The sequence below is a fragment of the Penicillium lagena genome, assembly GCF_028827675.1.
Source record: "Penicillium lagena strain IBT 129212 chromosome Unknown utg000001l_segment0_segment0, whole genome shotgun sequence".
Classification (NCBI taxonomy): domain Eukaryota; kingdom Fungi; phylum Ascomycota; class Eurotiomycetes; order Eurotiales; family Aspergillaceae; genus Penicillium; species Penicillium lagena.
Window position 1 is genome coordinate 2,033,743 of NW_026623222.1, and position 21,211 is coordinate 2,054,953.

Sequence of the window (21,211 nt, forward strand, 5' to 3'; positions counted from 1 at the left end):
ATCCAACATGTAATCCGGCATCTGCACTGACTGCTGTACGCGATAGTTACTATTATCAAGAGCTACTCTGCCCTAATTTCTGTATTGAAAGTATGAATCAAACGAAACTTGGTGGCGAGGTACATTACTGTGGTATCTAACGGTCGAAGCTTGAATATATTGCAGACGAAATCCTACCTAGATCGTTCCGCAATTGGATATGTTTCTGGTGTTTTCTCGATCTGGACAGGTATATCACGCGCGGCCGCAGTAGATGGGCGTGCGGGCATGGAATCACATAATGAAAGCCAAGAATCCTGATGAGGAGAATGATACTTTCGAGCATGTATGCGGTGATTTTCGAAGGGCTTCTTTTCAGCCGATACTCCGCGCTGCCAAGAATGACATAAAGCGATCACCACCCAGCTGGGAAGGGATAGGCACGAGAACATAAAATTTATGGCTCACTCGCTGGAACAACTTCCCCATCGAGTAACTAGATATTCGGTTATACGTCGATATACCGGTCTGTGCGGCGAAAGGCAAGAGTAGTTGAGACAAGGCGTGGAGATTTCCTTGTCCCTTCATACCTCTTTGTGGAAGGAATCGTCAAAACCCACACTAGCAAACCAGGGTCCGAGCTCTCCTGTAACCCGCGCATCCGATTGTTTGATCCTAGCGGAGAAATCCCTCCACTTCACCCTTGTTGATCAGAGGATGGTGGTGACTGCCGTGACTATATAAAGCCAGGCGTGAGGTGCCTGTGTTTTTACAGTGACATATAGTACAAGAGCCCGGCTCGAAATACTATACAAAGTACTTGCTAGGACCTGAAGTATGCAGGCGTGCACTCTTCTCCTTGCGCTGACTTCCTGCGTTGGCTATGTCACTGGTGCACCAGAGCCCTACGAAAGGCACCAGGTACGTGTTTATTCAGGGCTTTATCAATGCTTGGATTATCTGCTGACTTTTCTGGCTGATTTGAAGCTGCAGTCTCGCGCGGAGGCGGATGAGTGGTTTTCGGACCCTTTCTACCCATCGCCATGGATGAATCCTCACGCTGATGGATGGGAGACTGCCTACGGGAAAGCCAAAAGTTTCGTCTCGCAGCTGACCTTGCTAGAGAAGGTCAATCTGACCACTGGTGTCGGGTAAGTTTTCCTTCGATTGGTCTATTTGTTATGTCGATACCCCATCAGTCGTTGACGCGTTTCGCAGCTGGGAGAACGGACCCTGCGTAGGCAACACCGGCACCATTCCTCGACTTGGATTCAAAGGTTTCTGTAACCAGGACTCCCCCCAAGGGATTCGATTTGCCGATTATGTTTCCGCTTTCACATCTGGTCAATTGACTGCTGCGACTTTCGACCGTTCTCTTCTGTACCAAAGAGGTGTTGCTATGGCCCAGGAGCACAAGGGCAAAGGCATAACCATGCAACTTGGCCCTGTTGCCGGTCCTCTAGGCCGGATGCCCGAGGGTGGCCGCATGTGGGAGGGCTTTGCCGCTGATCCAGTTTTGACCGGGATCGCCATGGCAGAGACAATCAAGGGCATGCAGGATACTGGCATTATTGCGTCGGCTAAACACTATATCGGGAACGAGCAGGAACATTTCCGTCAGGTCAGCGAGGCTGCCTCGCATGGCTACGAAATTTCTTCGACCTTGTCTTCGAACATCGACGATCGTACCATGCATGAGCTGTATCTATGGCCTTTTGCCGACGCTGTTCGCGCCGGTGTGGGTTCGATTCTCTGTTCCTATACGCAGATTAACAACTCCTACGGCTGCCAAAACAGCCAGACTCTGAACAAGATCCTCAAGGGCGAACTCGGCTTTCAAGGATTTGTTGTCAGTGACTGGGCAGGCCATCAATCTGGCGTATCCTCTGCCTTGGCTGGAATGGATATGTCCATGCCCGGTGACACCTCTTTCGACACGGGTCTCAGCTATTGGGGATCTAATTTGACGGTCGCCGTTCTCAATGGCACTGTTCCCGAGTGGCGGATCGACGACATGGCCATGCGGATCATGGCTGCTTATTTCAAAGTTGGCAACACCATCGAAGATCAGCCGGACGTCAATTTCAATTCCTGGACTTCTGACACCGATGGCTTCAAATATGCATACGGAAAGGAGGACTACGAGCAAGTGAATTGGCATGTCAACGTGCAGGGTAATCACTCAAAGCTTATCCGCGAGATCGCTGCCAAAGGCACAGTGCTACTGAAGAACCGTGGCGCGCTGCCGCTCAAGGAACCGAGCTTCGTTGCTGCAATTGGGGAGGATGCTGGGCCTAGTCTCCAGGGTCCCAATGGTTGCGCAGATAGGGGCTGTGATAATGGCACCTTGGCTATGGGCTGGGGATCTGGAACATCGCAGTTCCCCTACTTGATCACTCCTGATTCTGCTATTCAGGCCCAGGTCGTGGAGTACGGCGGCCGTTATGAAAGCGTCCTAGACAGCTGGGACTCTGATGCCATCTCGTCACTGGTGTCACAGCCTGATGCCACCTGCCTGGTTTTTGCTAACTCGGACTCTGGTGAAGGCTACATTACCGTGGATGGCAATTGGGGAGATCGTAACAATCTGACTCTGTGGCAGAACGGTGAGGGCTTGATTAAGCAAGTCAGCTCTCTTTGCAATAACACGATTGTTGTCCTGCACAGCGGCGGTCCTCTTCTAGTGGGCGACTGGTATGACCACCCCAATATCACGGCAATCGTGTGGGCCGGTCTTCCCGGCCAGGAATCTGGAAACTCGCTTGTCGATATTCTATGGGGCAAGGTCAACCCGGCTGGCCGTTCCCCATTTACCTGGGCCAAGAAGCGCCAGGATTACGGCACGGACATCCTATACACCCCCAACAATGGCCACGGTCCCCCACAGCAGACCTTCACCGAAGGAGTTTATATCGACTACCGCCATTTCGACAAAGAAGGCATTGAGCCCATTTTTGAATTCGGGCACGGTTTGTCTTATACCACATTCAAGTACTCCGACCTCCAGGTAACCAAAAAACCTGTGCGCACCTACAAGCCCGCGGTCGGCACTACCCAGAAAGCGCCTTCTTTTGGCACGAATAGCCACGATCTGTCGAAGTACAAGTTCCCGGAGACGTATCGTTACATCTTGGCTTATATCTATCCTTACCTCAACACTACCTCGTCCCTCAAAGCCGCATCCCAGGATCCCGAATATGGCCGAACGGATTTTATCCCCCGGCACGCGCTTGATAGTTCGCCGCAGAAACTGAACCCGGCAGGTGACGCAACAGCCAGCGGGGGCAATGAGATGCTTTATGATGAGATGTACGAAATCACTGCCAAAATCACCAACACCGGCCATGTTGCAGGTGACGAAGTTCCGCAACTCTACGTGGAACTCGGAGGCGATAACCCCCCACGACAGCTTCGCGACTTTCAGCGTATTCACCTCCAGCCTGGCGAAACTGCCACTTTCCGCGGTACGCTAAACCGTCGCGATTTGAGCAATTGGGATATTGTGAGCCAAAACTGGGTCGTTACGGAAGAACCAAAGACTGTTTACGTTGGTGCCTCGAGTCGCAAGCTGCACCTGAGCAAAAAGCTGCATTAAGAAGGCTCTAATCGGGTTCATATGTACTCAAGAGACTCTTAATCATAGGTTATCTCATTGTGACAACCTTGGTTTTGATTGGACGGGGTATTTTGAATGCCGTTAGATGGGTGAACTCATCCGGGTTGATCGTCGAACTTCATCTAGTCAAGTTCATTTACATTCCCTCTGTACATATGCCTGACCGGCCCATTTATTGTTTCTGGCTTGGTTCTTGATACTTGTGCAATCCAATTTACAGCCAATTTACGGTTCAAGCCTGGACCCCTATGCGCATACAGGCTAATAATCATTGCCATATAATTCCATCATATCTTCCTCGATGCAGGGGTGTCAACGAGCCCGGAGGGACCAGACTTAGTCGTCATGTAACTATTTAACAAATCTCGAACTAGGATGTTCATGCAACTGGAATCCTCCATAGCGCCAAAAGTACATGCACATTGATTTCGGCAGCCGATAAACTGCCAGCTATTTTTAGCCTAGTGCCTATAATTATAGTGGTATTGGCATCAATATCTAATGGATGCCCATGATTCGATAATTTGTTATTATTTATTTACAAATTCTTGGTAAAATGTATCCGTGCTGTTTAAAGGCGTAGATCGCAATCCAGAACAAGAAAAATGAAAAAAAAAGGTGTAAAAGCTCTCTAGACAGTTTTTGCATGTTAAATCAAGCCAGTATTGCACCCAAAGAACCGAGCAAATTACCAAACGCCAGAATCCAACCCTCCAAAGAACCCCAACTCCTGAACACATAGCAACTCGACTCGTGAACGGCAATCCCATCCATCTATCGGCGGTTTGTAAGATGGTCATCGACCAGGGCATCCTGTGCAGCAACCATCCACCCGAAGCCGGCCCGCTTGATGTGTCCGAGCCACTGGGCGCCCGGTACCTTCCGCAGCTTGTCCACCTGAGATTTGATCTCCGGCCGATCCAGCAATTGCTGCAATTGCTCTTGTTTCTCCAACCTCACCACTGCCGGCAAGTGCGAAAACTGGATGGTCTCGGCGGAAGCAGCCGAAATCGAAGATACTATGTGCGTCGCGACAGCTTCTGCCGGGATCAGGTCGAAAGAACCCTTCCAGAAACCATCAGGATCGAGGATCGTACCCGAAGCCGTAACTGCGCTCGCGAAATCGTCAATAAGCTTCTTGGGTACACTGTTGTTTGTTCTGCTGCCCTTGGGCATGGTGCGGTAGATGGCAATTGGCACGCCATAGGCTTCTGCCGAGCGCTCAAAGATTCTTTCGCTGGCCCACTTGCTTGCGATGTATCCGTTCTCGCCGTTGCTCGCAGGCAACTGGGTCTTGGCTGATGAGGCAGGCACGTCAGAAGAGCCACCGAAGACACCGCCACTTGACATAAAATGGATCGGGATCCGACGAGGTCCGGCAAGCTTGATCAACTCTCGTGCGGAATGCGTGTTGGTCTTGCTGAGGACCGAGTACGGTTCCCAGAAGGCGCGAGCTGCCGCGCAGTGGATGATGACGTCCACGTCCAAACTGAGCTGCTGGAACTCGACCTGAGAAAGACCCATCCGAGGCTGTGTGATGTCACCTGAATGAACAATCACTTTCTTGAAAGTACGAGACAGCCCTTGGGGGTTGCGGACGGCAATGCAGTGAATCTTTGCAAATTTGGACGATGCTTCAAGGAGCGGCAGCAGATGGCGGCCAAAGTGACCAGTCGCTCCAGTCACAAGGACTTCGAGATCTTTCTTGGTATTCGAGACAGAGCTTTGAGTAGATATTTCAATCTCCGGGGGCGTAGTCTCTGCATCCCAGTTGATCGCCCCAGCAGAGACGGCGTCCGATATTTTTTCGGTCATTTCGCGAAGGGTACTTGCGCCCAAAAGATCAACGAGCGGGACCGAGACGTGAAATGCTTTTTGAATCGCTGCGAGAACCTCAACGAGATGCAAGGAGTTTCCACCGAGGTCGAAAAAGTTGGTGGAAGGGGACCACGCTGCTTGAATCTCTTTGGGCAACACTTGGAGCCAGATATCCCTTAGCTTGGTTTCCATTTCATTGAGTTTACCGGCCTTCTCGTCAGTTCGGCTGCCAATAGAAGGTAAAGGCAATGTCGCGATGGCAGATCGATCGACCTTTTGATGCACCGTCAATGGCAGATTTTCAAGAGGCACCGAGACAGCCGGCTTCATGTACTTGGGCAGCGGCAAAGATGCGATCAATTTCTGAAGGTAAGTCGTCTGATCCGATGTGTTTTTGCTGAATGAAGGCGAGAAGACCACATGGGCAATCAGAAACTCGGCATCTCCACTAACGGTGCAAACTACGTGAGACAGATTGCCTTGCGACTCGGTCAAGATGTTGCTCTCGATGTCACCCAGCTCGATCCGAAGGCCACGGAGCTTGATCTGGGTGTCACCAGCAATGCGTCCATGGAAAACAACGGCCCCGTCCTCGGTCAAGTGGCCGCAGTCGCCAGTATGGTAAAGCTTCGTCCACCCGTAACGTTTCTGCTCTTCAGATGCCCACAGGTTGTTTATGAATTTTTCGTCGGTCAGCTTACTGTCGCCAAGGTAGCCCAATGAGACACCAGGGCCTCCTACCAAGATCTGTCCAGGGATGCCCGGCGCCACAAGATCCATATTGTTGTTGACCACGTAGATGCCGTAGTTTGGCATCGGTCGACCAATCGGAATTTGATCGTTAGTCAACACACTGTTGTCCTTATACGGCGTTTCAATCTTGACAGCCGACATCGAGATTTCTGTCGGTCCGTACGAATTGAAGAGTCGGAGCTGAGGAAGACAAAGGCTGCGAAATTCTTTCCTCAAAGTGTCGGTCATACGATCTCCACCGGCAAAGGCCCACTTCCAGGAATCGTTGCCCTGCACAGATGAAGCGCCGTGTCTGATCCATGAGGAATATTCGGGCGGTGTAGCTCGCGTGTAGGTAATATTTTCTTTGGAAATCAGCTTCATGATCGAAGCAGAGTCTCCTCGCAAGTTACTGTCAACAACAACAAGGGCTCCTCCATTGCAAAGCGCCACGAAGATCTCATCCAACGACATGTCAAAACTCATGGCCGTCTGCTGCAGCACAACTTCACGCTGCAACTTGAAATGGCGGATCAGACCTTCAATGCCGTTGCGAAGGCCATTATGATGAAGTACAATGCCTTTCGGGATCCCGGTGGTCCCGCTCGTGAAGAGGATGATGGCGGCTTTGTCGGCCTCTGCACTGATTGGACCCAAGTTCGACTTATTGGTTTGCAGGTCGCTCACATCTATGTATTTACAGGCCCAGGTAGCTGCTTCGGGCATAGTCGAGGAATCAACCAAGACGGCAGCGGGCTTGCAGGTTTCAACAACCTTCGCCAAGCGCTGAGTTCCTTGCTTGGGGTCAAGAGGGACATATACCGCACCGCTGCGCATAATTGCCAGCGCGGAACAAATCCAGTCGACAGCGGGGGTCTGGAAAACTGCTACCGACGCTCCTGGTAGCACATTATTATCCTTCAGCGTACATTCGATGGCGTTGATCTTGTTGGCCAACTGCTTGTACGTCAACGAATTGCCGCGAGTATCACAGACAGCAGTGTCGTTTTCATAAGTCTGGATCATCTCGTCGACTCGATGGAGCAAGGTCTTTGGCCAGCTTTGCTCCAATGACGGACCCTTTCCGAGAGCCACAGCTCTGGAAACCTCTTCGTCTGAGAAAATCTGTGCTTTTGACGTGACCATTCCAGCATTCGCGGCCAGCGTTTTCGACAACGTGATATAGCTTCGGAGCAACAACGCTGCAGTCTCTTCCGAGTAAAGCGCTCCTTGAACGCCAAAACTCACAATAACATCGCCAAGGTGGTCTTCCAGCACATTCATCGTGATATCATACGGCGTCTTGCTGTACGATGTGCTGTTGGCAGGTTGGTCGTGTTTAAACGCTTCCGAGGTCAGTTTGTTGGTAGCACGATACTCGATAAAGGCTTGAAAGAGCGGGTTGTGAGTCGATGTTCGCGGCACATTGACATCCTCGAGAATGACGTTGAAAGGCACCTTGGAATGGGCAAGGCCGCCAAAGACTTTGGTGCGGGCTTCCTTCATCATCGCGCTGAAAGTTTGCTGGCCGTCGGACTTGAAACGCAGAGGCAAAAGATTGAGCAGGAAGCCCACGACACCCGCGTCTCCGGGGTCCATGCGATTGGCATCCGCCATGCCGATGCAGATGTCGTTCGCACCGGTCCAGCGGCTCAAGAGGGTCTTGTACACCGCCATATGGAAATGGAATGGCGACACTTTCTCTTTTTTGCACAAGTCCTTTGTCAGCGAAGTCAACTGTTGATCGAGCTTCTGCTGCACGCGACACATGCTGTACGTTTTCAGCGGCTGACGGGACGTAACACGCGCAGTAGGCAACAGTGGCAGCACAGGCACGTCTGCGAGCTGAGTCTTCCAGAACCTGCGCTCACTGCTCATCTTGCCCGATTCCACCTCCTTTCGCTGCTTCGCGGCCCACGCTGGGTATTGTTGTGGCACTGGTGGCAAAGCCGACTGGTATCCACGTTGCAGCTCGCCGAAGATGATCTCCCAGCTGACACCGTCGAGAGCGATGTGATGGTATCCGATGACGAAGTAGAATGCATCTTCCGAGACCTGGCAGAGCGTGGCACGGAACACGTCTCCGTTCTCAATGTCGTAGACATGGTTCTGCATGCCCTCGTACACGGCTCTCGCACTTTCTTCCCCGGTGGCGGGGAGGTGGTTCATCTCGAAAGCGGACTTGGCCATGATGCCCTGGTAGGCGATTTCATTCTCTGCGAAGAAGCAGGACCGAAGTGACTCGTGCCGGTTGGTGATGAGAGAAAGAGTCTTACTGAGGCGCTCCGGGTCGAAACGCCCGTTCATGCGAAAGAAAAAGGTGATGTTGGAGGTAGTCGGGTCGTCAGAGTACTGGCGGAGGAACCAGAAGCGCGCTTGGCCGTACGACATGGGCTCCTTACGGACGACTTCCGGGACGAACTTAGGCTTGATCTCCTCAAGTCTGCGAGTTTCTCGTGTCAGTCCTGTCATGATTCAAAACAATGAAAGCGAGATATGAGTACAAAGATGAGACGGGACCAGAGCTGCGAATACGAAAACTTCTAACTCCATTAACGCCAAGAAGGATCTTGATATATACATCTCGGCTGAGTTTTCTCTGCCACAGGTTGCATGATGGACCTTACATATCTCACTACAAGACCTCAGCCTTTGTTGCGGCTTCTTAGGCCATGCAGAGATCTGGCCGTCAACCACATACACTCGTTGGAGAGCTGCTCTGCTCCCCCAACAAACGTTTATATTATATTCGCAGCTCTGATTTCACCGCCACGATGCATGGACAATAACTCACTTCTCGATCTCAATAAATTCTTCCTTATCATCCATTGCAGTTGGCGGAGTTTCGGGGGCGACACTTGGCGAGGTCGAATCCGTCATCGAGAGATTCGAAGACGATTTGCTGGAAAGCGTCTGCGGGCTCTCCGCGGAGTCCTTGGTGACATCTTTGGGCGTGGATTCGAATTTCGACATGAACTCCTCTGGCAGCTTCTCTACGGCATCGTCCACAAGCTCAGCCACTGACGCGCCGCCCAAGATCTTGAGCACCGGCATGTCGACGCCGAGTTCTTGGAGAAACCAGCTGCGAATCTCAACGGCGACGAGAGAGTCCATGCCAAAGTCGATGAGGGGCGTGCTGTCGGACAAGGCCTCGTCCTCGGAGTGCTCCAAAGCGAACGTCAACTTGGAGATGAAGGCGGCTGGATAAAAGTTAGCATTCTGGGTCGACATGACAAGTCGCGCTGCGGACTTACCCTTGACGATAGTGGTGACATCTTCGACGGTCTTGGCGGATTGTAGCTGCGACTTGACGGCGACACGCGCAGCCTTGCCTTGCTTCTCGTCACCCGTCTCTGCGGCGTCGCGAATGTAGTGCGAGAATTTGATGTTGTTGGCCCAGAACACGTCGCTCGTCTCGTCCGACGGCAGGACGCGGAGGCCAGTGATGAGCTCCGACGCACGTCCCGAATTCGGACGGCCGGCCATGATCGCCTCAGCCACCAGCTGGTGTAGGTCGGACTCAGACATGGCAAGCGAGACACGGAAGATCTTGTTGATGTCTTTTTCGCTGAGCGACCCGGACTTCTGCATCTCGCGTTCGACGTAGCCAGCGCCGTGAACGCGGGAGATATCGATGGTAGAGCCAGCCAGGCCGCGCGCCCGCCGCTGCTCAACTATGGCCTTCATGAAGACATTGGCCGCCGAGTATATGCTCTGGCCTGAGTTGCCCGACGTCGCCACGATAGAGCTAAAGCCAATGAACCAATCCAGCGTGTCGTCCGGGAACAGCCGGTCTAGGTGCGTAATTCCGGTGACTTTGGGCCCGAACACAGCTTGGAGGTCCGCGAATTCGGAGTTGACGAACAGCTTGTCGCGCAGGACGAGGGCTCCATTGGCCACGCCCGCAATGGGGGGTAGTTAGCCACGATCTCGTCGCGACACGCGCAAATCGAGTCGAAATCGGTCACGTCGCCAGCGACGCAGCCGACTGTCGCGCCTTTGGCCGCGCACGTTGCGATCCAGTCTGGGGACACCTTTGGCGCGCGGCTGGTCAGCACTACGTGTCTTGCACCGTGGTCGATCATCCAATCGACAAGAGACTGTCCCAGATCACCGGCCAAACCCACCATCCAGTACGTCTTGCCGTCCTGGAAGATGTTGCGGCGTGAGTCAATGGGCTCGATCACGCACGCAGCGATCGCCTCCTGGTGCCAGTCGATGACGGTGAAGAGGTCACACTTGTCACCAGCGGCGACTACGCTGCTCAGCGCGTGTGGCTCTATGGACACAGTCCCCAGGGTCTCAGCAGCTTTCGTTGGGACGAAGTCCTGCACCTTCTGGAGCAGCTGGGCGACCTTTTCGAGGCTGTCCTCTCTCAAGGGAAGCGACTCCTTGGATAGCAGGTCGGTCTTGTCGCCGCATTCGCAGCGTTGGGACTTGGTCTCGGCGATGCGATGGCCGAGCGCGCTCGTGCCCTGCGCATCCGACAAGTCTAAGAAGAGATCCACGTCTTTCGGCAGCGATCGCTCCAGCGCACGACGAGCGATGCGCGGGTGGAGGTAGATCCAACCGCCCTCTTCCCGCCGGGACTCGTCGGTAGTGGAGAAAAAGGCACGGGACTTGGTGCCTTCGCATAGGAGCTGGAGCAAGCGGGCGATTATGGGCGAGGGCTCATGCAAGAGGAGGGTGCTGCCGGAGTGCATGCGGGCCCAGATCTGCGAGCTATAGAGGTACGCTGCCACGATGGTCATGTATTGCCCTTCGGTGTAGGGTCCCAGGTCCGCCGCAATGGTGCAGGATCTCGGCACGGTGAGGATCGAAGAGTTCTCGCCGCTGAGCACGAGAACTTTCTCGCCCGACTTTGCGTTCGTTCCCAGAGCGACGTTGACCAACTCGGCACTCGTTCGGATCACTGGGAGGAGGGAATGGCCCACGTTGACTGTCACGCTGTCTTCAGAGGCGGCAATAGGCTTTCCGGCATCGTGGAGGGAGTATCGTGACTCGATGTCAATCCACTCTAGCTGAACCACGGATACCGTGGGATCGACGTTGTTGGTGAGCATCCGTTTGGCCGAGTTATACCGGCTGTTGGCCTCCTGGTCGGGCAGGAGGCGTTGAATCTTCATCTCTCCGTGCTCGAACTTGAGCTCCGGTTCCGATGTCCAGAGCAGGTCCTTAGGCACGGGTGAATTCTGCCATATGGTGAACAACTGTAAGCGCAGGACCGCCTCCGCTATCATGGACGCGGACAGGTCCTTCAGAACGGGCACCTCAAGCATCTGGAGGCGCATTTGCATGAGCTCGATTGGGATCGAGCGGTGCAGGCCGACCATGGCCGCCGCGTAGGGCTGCTCCCTTTCCGCACCGCTAGTCACCCACAGCACGCAGCGGGAGTCGGAGAGCAGGTTTTTGAATAAGTTCCAGCGCGTCTCGGTGATATCCTTGAAGATGGGCGAGTCGACATCGGCCAGACTGACAATGGTGGCGCCGGTTGGGATGGGCGTCGTTTCCAGCTCGTCGATAGTTGACACCAGGGTCAAGTTCTCAGTGCGCGGCTCGAGCAGGCTTTCTAGGTCCTCCATCAGGTTCGATGTCTCGATCGTCTCGCCCCCGAGCAGGATGAGGTCCTTGATGGGAATCTGATCGGGACGGCTAATTAGGGGCCGGCGCAGCAGCTGGACATCCTCGTCGACGGCCTGCGCCGCGAAGATGGACACGATGAAGGTTCCCGGGTCGAGCAGCGGGGTGTGCGTCTCGATCCCAGCGAAGCCGGCTTTCTTGAGCACTGTGTTCCACTGCTTCAGTGGGATGGTCGGGGCGAAGCGACGGCCGTCGTCGACGCCGACCCACCAGCCGGGCAGGCCGCCCATCGTCAGTCCCTCGGCCATGGCATCCTGCATGACGATCTCCAGCACTACGAGGTAGCCGCCCGGCTTGAGGAGGCGGCGCGCGTTCTTGAGCGTCTCGACCAGTGGCGCCGTCGCGTGAAGCACGTTAGACGCGACTACCACGTCGTATGATGCCTCTTTGTAGCCCTGGGTTGTTGGGTCCTTGGTGATGTCTAGCGTGCTGAACACCATGCGGTCGGCGTAGGCACGGAACTCCTCGCGCGCCTTGCCGAAGAAGCCCGTGGAGATGTCAGTGTAAGTGTAGCTCCGAAACGCGCGGCCAAGTTTGTCGAAGATGTTACGAGTGGCGCCGCCGGTGCCAGCGCCAATTTCGAGGATGTCGCAGTGTGGGTGACGGTACGCGATCTGGGCCATCAGGTTGGAGATGTTGCGGTTTGCCGTGTGCAGGCCCATGGCATTCTCGTAGTAGTCGTCGAGGTAGCCATCCTTGGTCATGACCTCGAGAATAGTGATTTCACCGCGCATGACGCTTACAATGTTCTCGCCCACTGCACGCATGATGTTTAGGTCCGCGTCGTGCCCGTACGACTCCACGATGGGCAAGATCCGCTCGCGCGTGTCGTCGAACCACTCCAGCGTCCCATGTGGATGCTTGCCCGCCCGCACCACCTCCTCCATATGCTCGGCGAAGTCGAGCAGTGCGCGGTGGTGGACGGGCAGCGCAGGCCGTTCCGCCACCCCGATCTCGCAGTTCAGGCTCCTCAGCCAGAAGAAGGCGGCGCGCTCACAATCAGCGGCCTTCTGCTTCTCCCAGGCCGTGGCTCGGCGGCCCTCGGCGGCGCGCACGCCATCAGGGCGGTCGAAGCCCCAGGTCACGCGGCTGAAAAGGCCGCGGTCATCGGCCGCGGTCGCGGGGGTGAATGGCACGAAACCGAGGCCGTCTATCTCGATGCACTTGTGCACTCCGTCGGCGCCGATCAGGTCCACGTCGCCTGTGATATGGTTTGGGCGCGATGCCGTGATCATGCTATCGAAGACGACCTCCTCGGAGAGGTTGGCGCCGCACAGCGACGGCACAAGGGTAACGCGATGGATGCCAGTCGGGACGTGCATGGCCCAGAGGCGGGCGTCGCCGGGGGCGCTGAAGGCGGCGAAGAGCGTCTGCAGCGACGTATCGAGCATGCCCGGGTGGAAGAGCAGAGGGCGAGCCGCATCGTCGTCGGCTGGGCGAGCGATGGTGCCCGAGGCGTAGCCTAGGTGACGCCGCAGCGATGAGAGGCCCTTGAAGGGGCCGGTGTAGCCGTAGCCCAGCTCGCTCATGGCGCCGTAGAAGTGGTCGATGTCGACGGTGGCCATGTCACCCATGTACGCGTCGCGCGTGGCGAGCACAGCAGGATTCTCGGGACCCAGATTCACGCGCACCTGGCCCGACGCATTGACAGCGAGATCCGATGACTCGCGGCTGACGAGGGAAAAGGAAGTGAAGTTGGCGGTGATGAGATCGGCCCCCTCGCCGTCGTCGACCACCTGCGTCATGCTAACCACGACCTCGGTGCCGACCGATTCATCGATGGCGATGGCCTTGGAGATGACGAGATCGCATAGCTCGATCGACTGCACGGCACGACCGGCCGCGAGCTCCATGGCCGCCTCCATGGCTAGCGCGATGTACCCCGTGCCCGGGAATACGACCTGCCCCTGGAGCGCGTGACCCGCCAGCCAGGGGATCTCGCGCGGCTTAAGAATATTCTTCCAGCGCATCTCCTCGGCGGTGCCGTCGGGGAGGCGCTTCCCTAGCAGCGAATGCACGTTGGCGTCGCCGGTGCGGAACTGGCGCCCGTACCGCGACTCAGACCAGTACGTGCGTGTGTGGTCCCAGTCGTAGAGGGGCAGGTCTTTGATCATCGCGAGAGATGCGGGCGTCGTGCCGCAGTACGTCTGCTGCAACGCCTTCCAGTTGATGCCTGTGACGCCAAGGTGTCGCCAGATGGCACCGAGGGCGGACGCGACGGCATCGACGTCGTCCTTGCCGCGGGATAGCACGCCCACGTACGGCACCTCTTTGTTGGTCGTCTCCTGGTACGTCTGGGTCGCGGGGCCCTTGAGGGCGGGATGGGGGCCTACCTCGAGGCCGAGGGCGAAAGAGCCAAAGGTCTCGGTGGCTTGCGTCAGCGCCTGTGAGAAAAGCACCGTGTTGGCCATGTTCTCGACCCAGTAGCTGTCCCGGAGAGACACATCGTCGGCCACAATGCGCGCGCCGTCCCGCACGCTGGAGAACCAGACTGGGTCATTTTCGGCAGGCTGGAGCACCTGGATGTTGCAAGCACGTAGTGAGGTGAGGTACGGCTCAGCGCAGGGCCGCATGTGATGCGAGTGATAGGCGGTGTCGACCTTGAGCTTCCGGGCGAACTTGTTCTCGCTGTCAAGCGCGGCCTGGGCCTCGTCGATGGCGTCAGCGTCGCCCGACAGCGTCACGCTCGACGATGAGTTGCTGGCCGCGACCGCAAGCCGATTCTCGAAGTCCTCGAGGTCGACCAGCTCGCGCGCGTCCTCTAGCGACGTCCCGACTGCCATCATCGCGCCCTTCTTCCCACCCACACCAGACGCCGCACGCGCGTGTATGCCGCGGTAGTACGCCACGCGGATGGCGTCACTGGCGCTTAGGAATCCTGCTGTGTACGCCGCTGCAATCTCGCCCGACGAGTGACCCACCACGGCCCGGAACGACACGCCCGCGGCCCGCAGCAGGTCCACTAGCACGATCTGCACCGCCGTGCAAAGCGGCTGCGAGATCGCCGCCTCACCCAGCCGGCTCGCGGTCCCGGCTGCCGACAGCTCATCCAGGAGCGTCCAGGCAGGCCGGTCGGCTGGCGGCAGCGACGCGAGCGACGCGTCAAGAGCATTGAGCGTCTGTCGTGCAGAGGCGTAGGCTTCAATAAGCTTGAGGCCCATCTGGGGCCACTGGGCACCCTGGCCGGTGAAGACGCCGAGAATAGTGGCCGGGGTAGTGGCAGACTGCACGCCGACAGATACGTTCTTCTCGCCGGCCTCCTTGAGCGCGGATTCGATGCCCGAGATCAGCGATCCGACGCTTGAGGCGGAGAAGAACGCCTTGGAGGCAAGGGCCGATCGTCTTTGCGTGAGGGTGTATCGCAAGTCGTCGAGAGCGAGCATATGGTTTGACTTAAGAAAGTCCACCATCGAACCTAGGCGCGCTTTGAGGGAGCTCTCTGAGTTAGCGGAGAAGACGAACGGAACGAGGGACAACGAGTCTCCGCTCTTCTTGGGTTGGCCGGAGGACGGTTTGCTAGGCTCGTAGCTCTCGAGGATAGCGTGGGCATTGCTCCCGCCGAAGCCAAAGCTATTCACTGAGGCACGGCGGGGGACGCCCTCCGGCAGCTCCGGCCAGGGCTGGGCCTTGTTCAGGATTTGCAAGTGCCGATAAAAGGGCCGGACAGCATCGCTGAGATTGTTAAAAAGCAGGTTGGGCGGCAGCGTCTTGTTCTTAATGGCCAGGTACGCTTTCAGGACTCCGGCCAGGCCCGCGGTGCCCTCGGTGTGGCCGATGACCGTCTTTACCGAGCCGACATACAGTGTGTCGCTCCGGTCGGTCGAGTCGAAGAAAGACGTGTCGAGCGCCGACGCCTCTTGAGGATCGCCGGCCGGCGTGCCCGTGCCGTGCGCCTCGAAGTACTGGCAGCGCTCCAACGGATTCAGGGGGTCGAGGCCGGCGCGGGCGTACGTGTCCCGGATCATAGCCGTCTGCGCAACGCCACTCGGCATCGTGATACCCTTGGTGCGCCCGTCCTGGTTAGCACCCGTCTCGCGGATGATACACTCGACGTGGTCGCCATCAGCCAGGGCTTGGCTTAGCGTCTTCAGCACAACGGCCGCGACGCCGTCGCCGCGCGCGTAGCCGTCGGCGTCGGCGTCCCACATGCGTGACCGCCCCGTGGGCGACAGCATATTCAGGTTGCTCTCTGATACATAGGGCAGCGGGTCCAGGATCAGGCTGGTGCCGGCCGCGATGGCGACCTTGGAGTGGCCCAACCGAAGCACCTGGACCGCCTGGTGCATAGCGATTAGGCTGGACGAGCAGGCTGTGTCAATGGTCATGCACGCGCCGTGCCAGTCAAAGAAGTATGACACGCGGCTCGAGGCGTTGCTGGCAGCCACGCCCGTCGCGCCGTAGGTCGGGATGTAGTCGAAATCCCTGCTGGATATGGCCGAGTAGTCGTTGCACATGGAGCCAACGTACACGGCCGTGTCAGAGCCTTGCAGCTCCTCTATCGTGAGGCCCGCGTCCTCGATCCCCTCGTACACCACCTCTAGCAGCTGGCGATGCTGCGGATCCATCGGATCCGCCTCGGTCGGATTTGTGTTGAAGAAGGGTGCGTCGAAGTGCTTGATGTTTTGGTCGGAGAGAAAGTAGGACTCCAGCACGTTGGTGCTGCCATGATGTGCTCCCTCGGGGTGATAGAAAGCCTCGAGGTTGAAGCGATCCTTGGGAATTGGGGTCGCCACGGGGCGCGGGCTGCGCAGAAGCTCCCACAGCTTGGACGGCCGATTCGATTCCCCAGAGAATCGGCATCCGGCACCAACGATGGCGATTGGTTCGTTTAGGTAGGCAGACATGTCTAGTTAAGGTGGGAATACAAGTGAGAACAGTAAAGGTAATATGATGAAGATATGTTGCAACAAGAAAGATTCAGCAGGAAGGAAGGTAGGTGGATAATCTTCATTTACCCTGCTCCGATGACAATCTAGGTAGGTAGGTGTAGTTATATATCCGTGTACAGCGATCTCCGACCTCAGATTGCCACATACGGCCTCCCGAACTATTTCTGTGCCCTAACTGGAACACGATCTAAATTTGCAGCCCCGGTTCGCCCGCATTTATCAGCGGAGAGTAAAAATGGGGTTGTCATGAAACAGTAAGGGCCTATAGAATCCCCAGTGGCTTGGCAGTAAGGATGAAGTTATTGCTATTAATGAATATCAGCGATATCCGAAGAGTATTTGGCCCCGGGGCCGCGCACTCTTGGCACAACTAATAAAGTCGCCGTTTTCAAGGTACGAGGACGTGCACATAAGCATTGGGGCCGCCGTAGCAGAGGGTTAAGCCTCAGCTGCCTCTTGGTACTCACGGGATTCGACGGGTTGGATCTACTAGTATCACCCTGATGTAACTACCTACTCTAACAAATACATAGTAAGAACAAAATCTATATATAGCAGGTTTCGTAAAATAAATTATCATATGGCTCGCGAACGTCAATTTTCGGAAGCGGAGGATCTACGGCTAACCCATAGATAGATTAGCGGGTTCCGGATCAGGTAAACGAAGACAACCAACCTACTTACGTAGCCACCTACCGCTGCTGTTGTATCCCAACATTTTGAATGAATTTCTGAAACATAAGCATGGTTCGCACCCATCACTGTCATATCTCCGAGCTCACGGTTGCCTAGTTCGTGCCCGAGGCTTACTACAGCAGTGTTAACGAAACAGCCAGGATGAGGCCCAAATGTCGCCGGTTTGCCCACAGCCCCCATTTGACACGTTTTTCCAAAGTCACCGGTCCTGGCGAGGCTTCGTTGGATCAACCAGAGCATCCAAGCCTTCGAAACAGAGGCAACTGGGCGCAAGAATTACCAACACGAATGATATTCTGAAAGCCATATTTCAAAAGTATACGAATGCCAGAATGTCTAACTCAAGGATCTAGGCTATAGACTAGTTTCTTGCCCGAGATCTGTTTCTGGCGTAGCAGCTCCATGCCATCGAGCACTCCCTGCAGACCTCCCGGCATAGGATGCAAAGGATGGGTCCTAATCTTGCCCTCGTCCAACAATCTCTGTGCCATCTGGAACAGTCTCACCCCAAACGCCTTGGTTTCAGGGTCTCTGGGCCTGCCAAATGGCTCTCTCCACCCAATGTCCTTGCCCAACAGTGTAGGGCCCAGTACCCACGCAGGCTCCACGTTGGAACGTGTATGCAGCCAGGATGGATAGGGCTCTAGCGCAGTGTACCGGCCACCGAGTCGCCCAATGCACTCGTAGCAGAACTGCATTGTCTCCGGCTCTGAGATGCAGTCCAGGACGTACTTCAGTGAGTTCCGCGTGTGCTTGCGGATATCGGCGGCGGCCGTCGACGAGCGGTAGTCAAAGACCTCCTCCGCGCCGAATGACCGCACAAGCTCAAAGTTGCGAGGCGAACATGTCGCAATGGGGCGCAATCCAGACCTGAAGAGATGCGGTCAGCACTCGCATACAATCTGATCTGCCTGACTCGTTTCTAGGTGAGGGGAGACCCACAGCTTCAGCAATTGGATGGCCAAGGTGCCAGTCGCTGTGCTGCCTCCGTACACAAGCACGAATCGAGGCGTCTGCGCCGGCTCATCAGGGTATCCCGGTACGCGCATGATGTGGAAGAGGGCGAGGCCGACGGTCGAGATGCCACTCCCCAGCGCCGCCCCTTCGGCAAAGCTCATCGTCGGTGGCAGCCTGAGCGTGACGTGATCCGTCGCGCCGACATACTGTGCGAAGGCCCCCACGCGCGGTGTCAGCGAGTGCATCCCCTGCACCGCGCCGCACACGCGGTCTCCCACGGCCAGCGACCCGGCCGGTGTCACGACCCCACGACCAATCGCCCGTACGGTGCCCGCGAAGTCCATTCCCGCGATCGCGCCCGGCGTACCCAGCGAGCCCGTCATCTTGGTGTCGACGGGGTTCAGCCCCACGACGTGATTCTGCACCAGAATCATATCGTCGGCCAGCTCAGAGGGGAGCGGGACGTCAGAGCGGACGCCGAGGTCGCCGTTGGGGAGCCCTACGATGGCCGTCTGCATGGGGGGGAAGGCATCCATCGCATATTTTTTCTCTTTTAGTGCAATGATATTCCAGGGTATAGAGGGGCTTTCGCTGATTCTATGGAGGGATTTCCGTTGGTGTTTCTGCCGTGTTAACGGTGTCTATGTCTTGAATATATGCACCGGCTTCTTCTAGGAGAGGAAGATTGAAGAAAATTGCCGTCGGAAGGAGTTCGTATTATTAGATGGGTTATTTGCATCCCTCGGTGAGGCGGATTTCGCCCCAACATGGGCCCTACGGGATCTACAAGTTGCCGCCCCTGTTATATATAGGAAAGTCGCCGGCTTGCTGAGTGGTGGGTAAGCCAACCACTGGGGGATCTGCATTTTGAGCATATGATGGTATTATTAAGCTATTTACTCCATTTTTTGGTTATTTTGCTTGTTGTTGTGAATTATAACACGGTCAGAATCTCGTTCTGGTCTCTATGTGACGTCGTCGAAACTGTCGGGACGATGAAATCCATACACTGGCAGAGATATGCTGCTGGCGGCGCGCGCCTCCTCTTGCAACGGGGGATTTGGGCTTTCCAGAATGTGCTAATTCCATCGCTCATTACTAAATACGTCTTCGTGAATACCGTCTATGGCTCTAGGCTCCTGGTTCTCGCCCTTGGCCTTTTCATGTATCTCATCTGGCGTTGCATGTACACGTTCATTCTATATCCAACATACTTGACGCCCTTCAGACACCTCCCTACGCCCAAGGTAGGTGACCTCTGAAGAGATTTGAAGCTCTCTTGCTGATCATGTAGGGACCCCGATCATGGCTATGGGGCAACCTGAAGCCTCATTTTGCGGAACCCGCAGGCATGGCCGCTCGCCGCATCGCTGAGAGCACGCCCAACGATGGCCTACTCCGCTATTACGGCTTTCTGAGCCAGGAGCGCATCATGCTGACCACGCCGCAGTACTTCAGCGAGGTGCTGGTGCAGAAGGGCTACGAGTACCCCAAGTCGTTCCTACTGAAGTACGCCATCTCGCGCGTCACGGGCGAGGGTCTTGGATATACCGAGGGCGACTTGCACCGCCGCCAGCGCAAGAACCTCATGCCTGCCTTTTCGTACCGCCATATCAAGGACCTGTACCCGGCCTTCTGGCGGAAGGGCCAGGAGATGGCAGACCGGCTAACCCCATTCGCGGCATCGGGTGCACCGGTTACAATCCGCGAGTGGGCCAGCCGCGTGACGCTGGACATTATGGGCGAAACGGGGATGGCCCTCGACTTCGGCTCGCTGCATGACCCGGACAATGCGCTCGTCTCGGTGTACAAGCGAATGCTAGCGCCGCCGCCGCCCAAGTTCCGCTACTTCGCGCAGCTGGGCAATTTCGTTAACCCAGCGCTGCTGCAGCGGCTGCCGCTGCCGCGCAACCGCATGATCGCCGAGGGCGCGGCCTACCTCCGCGGCGTGACGCGCGACATCATCGCGCGGAAGCGGGCGGCACTGGCGGAGGGGAGAGATGGCGGTGACGTGGATATCGTGGGCGTTGCTCTGCGTAGCGGTGCCTTTGATGATGAGGACCTCATTAGCCATATGATGACCTTCCTGGCCGCGGGCCATGAGACCACTGCCACGGCCTTCCAGTGGCTCATTTGGGTCCTGTGCAAGCACCCGGACGTGCAGACGCGCCTGAGTGAAGAGCTTCGCCGTGAACTAGGTCCGTTCTTCTCCTCTGCTTCCGCTTCTGGCCCAGACGCCGCCGCCGTGGATGCCCTCCCCTACCTCAAGGCCGTCTGCAATGAGGTCCTGCGACATCACCCGCCCACGCCCATGACCACGCGCGAGGCCATGTCGGATGGCCGCGTCGGCGATACCTTTGTCCCGCGCGGCACGACTCTGGTCGTCCCCTCCGAGGCCACCAACCACGACCCGATGCTCTGGGGGCCGGACGCCGCAGCATTCAACCCGGATCGCTGGATGGCACCGGGGCAGGCCAACTCCGGCGGTGCCCGCAGCAACTATGCCATGATGACGTTCATCCACGGGCCGCGCAGCTGCATTGGCGCGAATTTCACGAGGAGCGAGCTCGCGTGCTTGGCTGCAGTGTTTGTGGGTCGCTTTGTCGTGGAGCTGGTGGATCCGGACCAGCCACTGGAGTACGACAACTCGGTCACCGTAGCGCCGAAGGGGGGAGTCCAGGTTAGGATCCGGAAGGTGTGAGAGATGCGGGAGGTAGTCGTCCTTAGGTTTTATAATTAAGTGAGAAATGAAATTGTTCTAGAATCCACTAATATAGGTGCACATTAGTCAAGGATCTATGGACCTGGTAATATCAATTAATAACAACCAAACGCCTGGGAGATTTGATGTATCGTCACAAAAGATTTACTCCCCTACGCCTCT

General features: G+C 56.3%; 4 protein-coding genes across 4 annotated transcripts; 2 read left to right on the forward strand and 2 right to left on the reverse strand.

Moving 5' to 3' along the window:
* Positions 1–816: 816 nt before the first annotated feature.
* N7510_000901 (beta-glucosidase) lies at positions 817–3,574 on the forward strand (the record flags this gene model as incomplete). Its single annotated transcript, XM_056972830.1, has 3 exons — positions 817–900; positions 973–1,130; positions 1,198–3,574. 3 exons carry the CDS (start codon positions 817–819, stop codon positions 3,572–3,574), a joined length of 2,619 nt encoding a protein of 872 aa, XP_056837947.1.
* Positions 3,575–4,369: 795 nt separating this feature from the next.
* On the reverse strand, positions 4,370–16,629 carry N7510_000902 (putative polyketide synthase; the record flags this gene model as incomplete). The annotated part of the gene is made up of 4 exons (XM_056972831.1): positions 4,370–8,588; positions 8,940–9,345; positions 9,400–9,960; positions 10,011–16,629. 4 exons carry the CDS (start codon positions 16,627–16,629, stop codon positions 4,370–4,372), a joined length of 11,805 nt encoding a protein of 3,934 aa, XP_056837948.1.
* Positions 16,630–17,711: 1,082 nt separating this feature from the next.
* On the reverse strand, positions 17,712–18,863 carry N7510_000903 (zinc-binding alcohol dehydrogenase family protein; the record flags this gene model as incomplete). Its single annotated transcript, XM_056972832.1, has 2 exons — positions 17,712–18,240; positions 18,313–18,863. 2 exons carry the CDS (start codon positions 18,861–18,863, stop codon positions 17,712–17,714), a joined length of 1,080 nt encoding a protein of 359 aa, XP_056837949.1.
* A 459-nt stretch (positions 18,864–19,322) lies between these two features.
* On the forward strand, positions 19,323–21,028 carry N7510_000904 (cytochrome P450; the record flags this gene model as incomplete). The annotated part of the gene is made up of 2 exons (XM_056972833.1): positions 19,323–19,574; positions 19,622–21,028. 2 exons carry the CDS (start codon positions 19,323–19,325, stop codon positions 21,026–21,028), a joined length of 1,659 nt encoding a protein of 552 aa, XP_056837950.1.
* Positions 21,029–21,211: the final 183 nt, after the last annotated feature.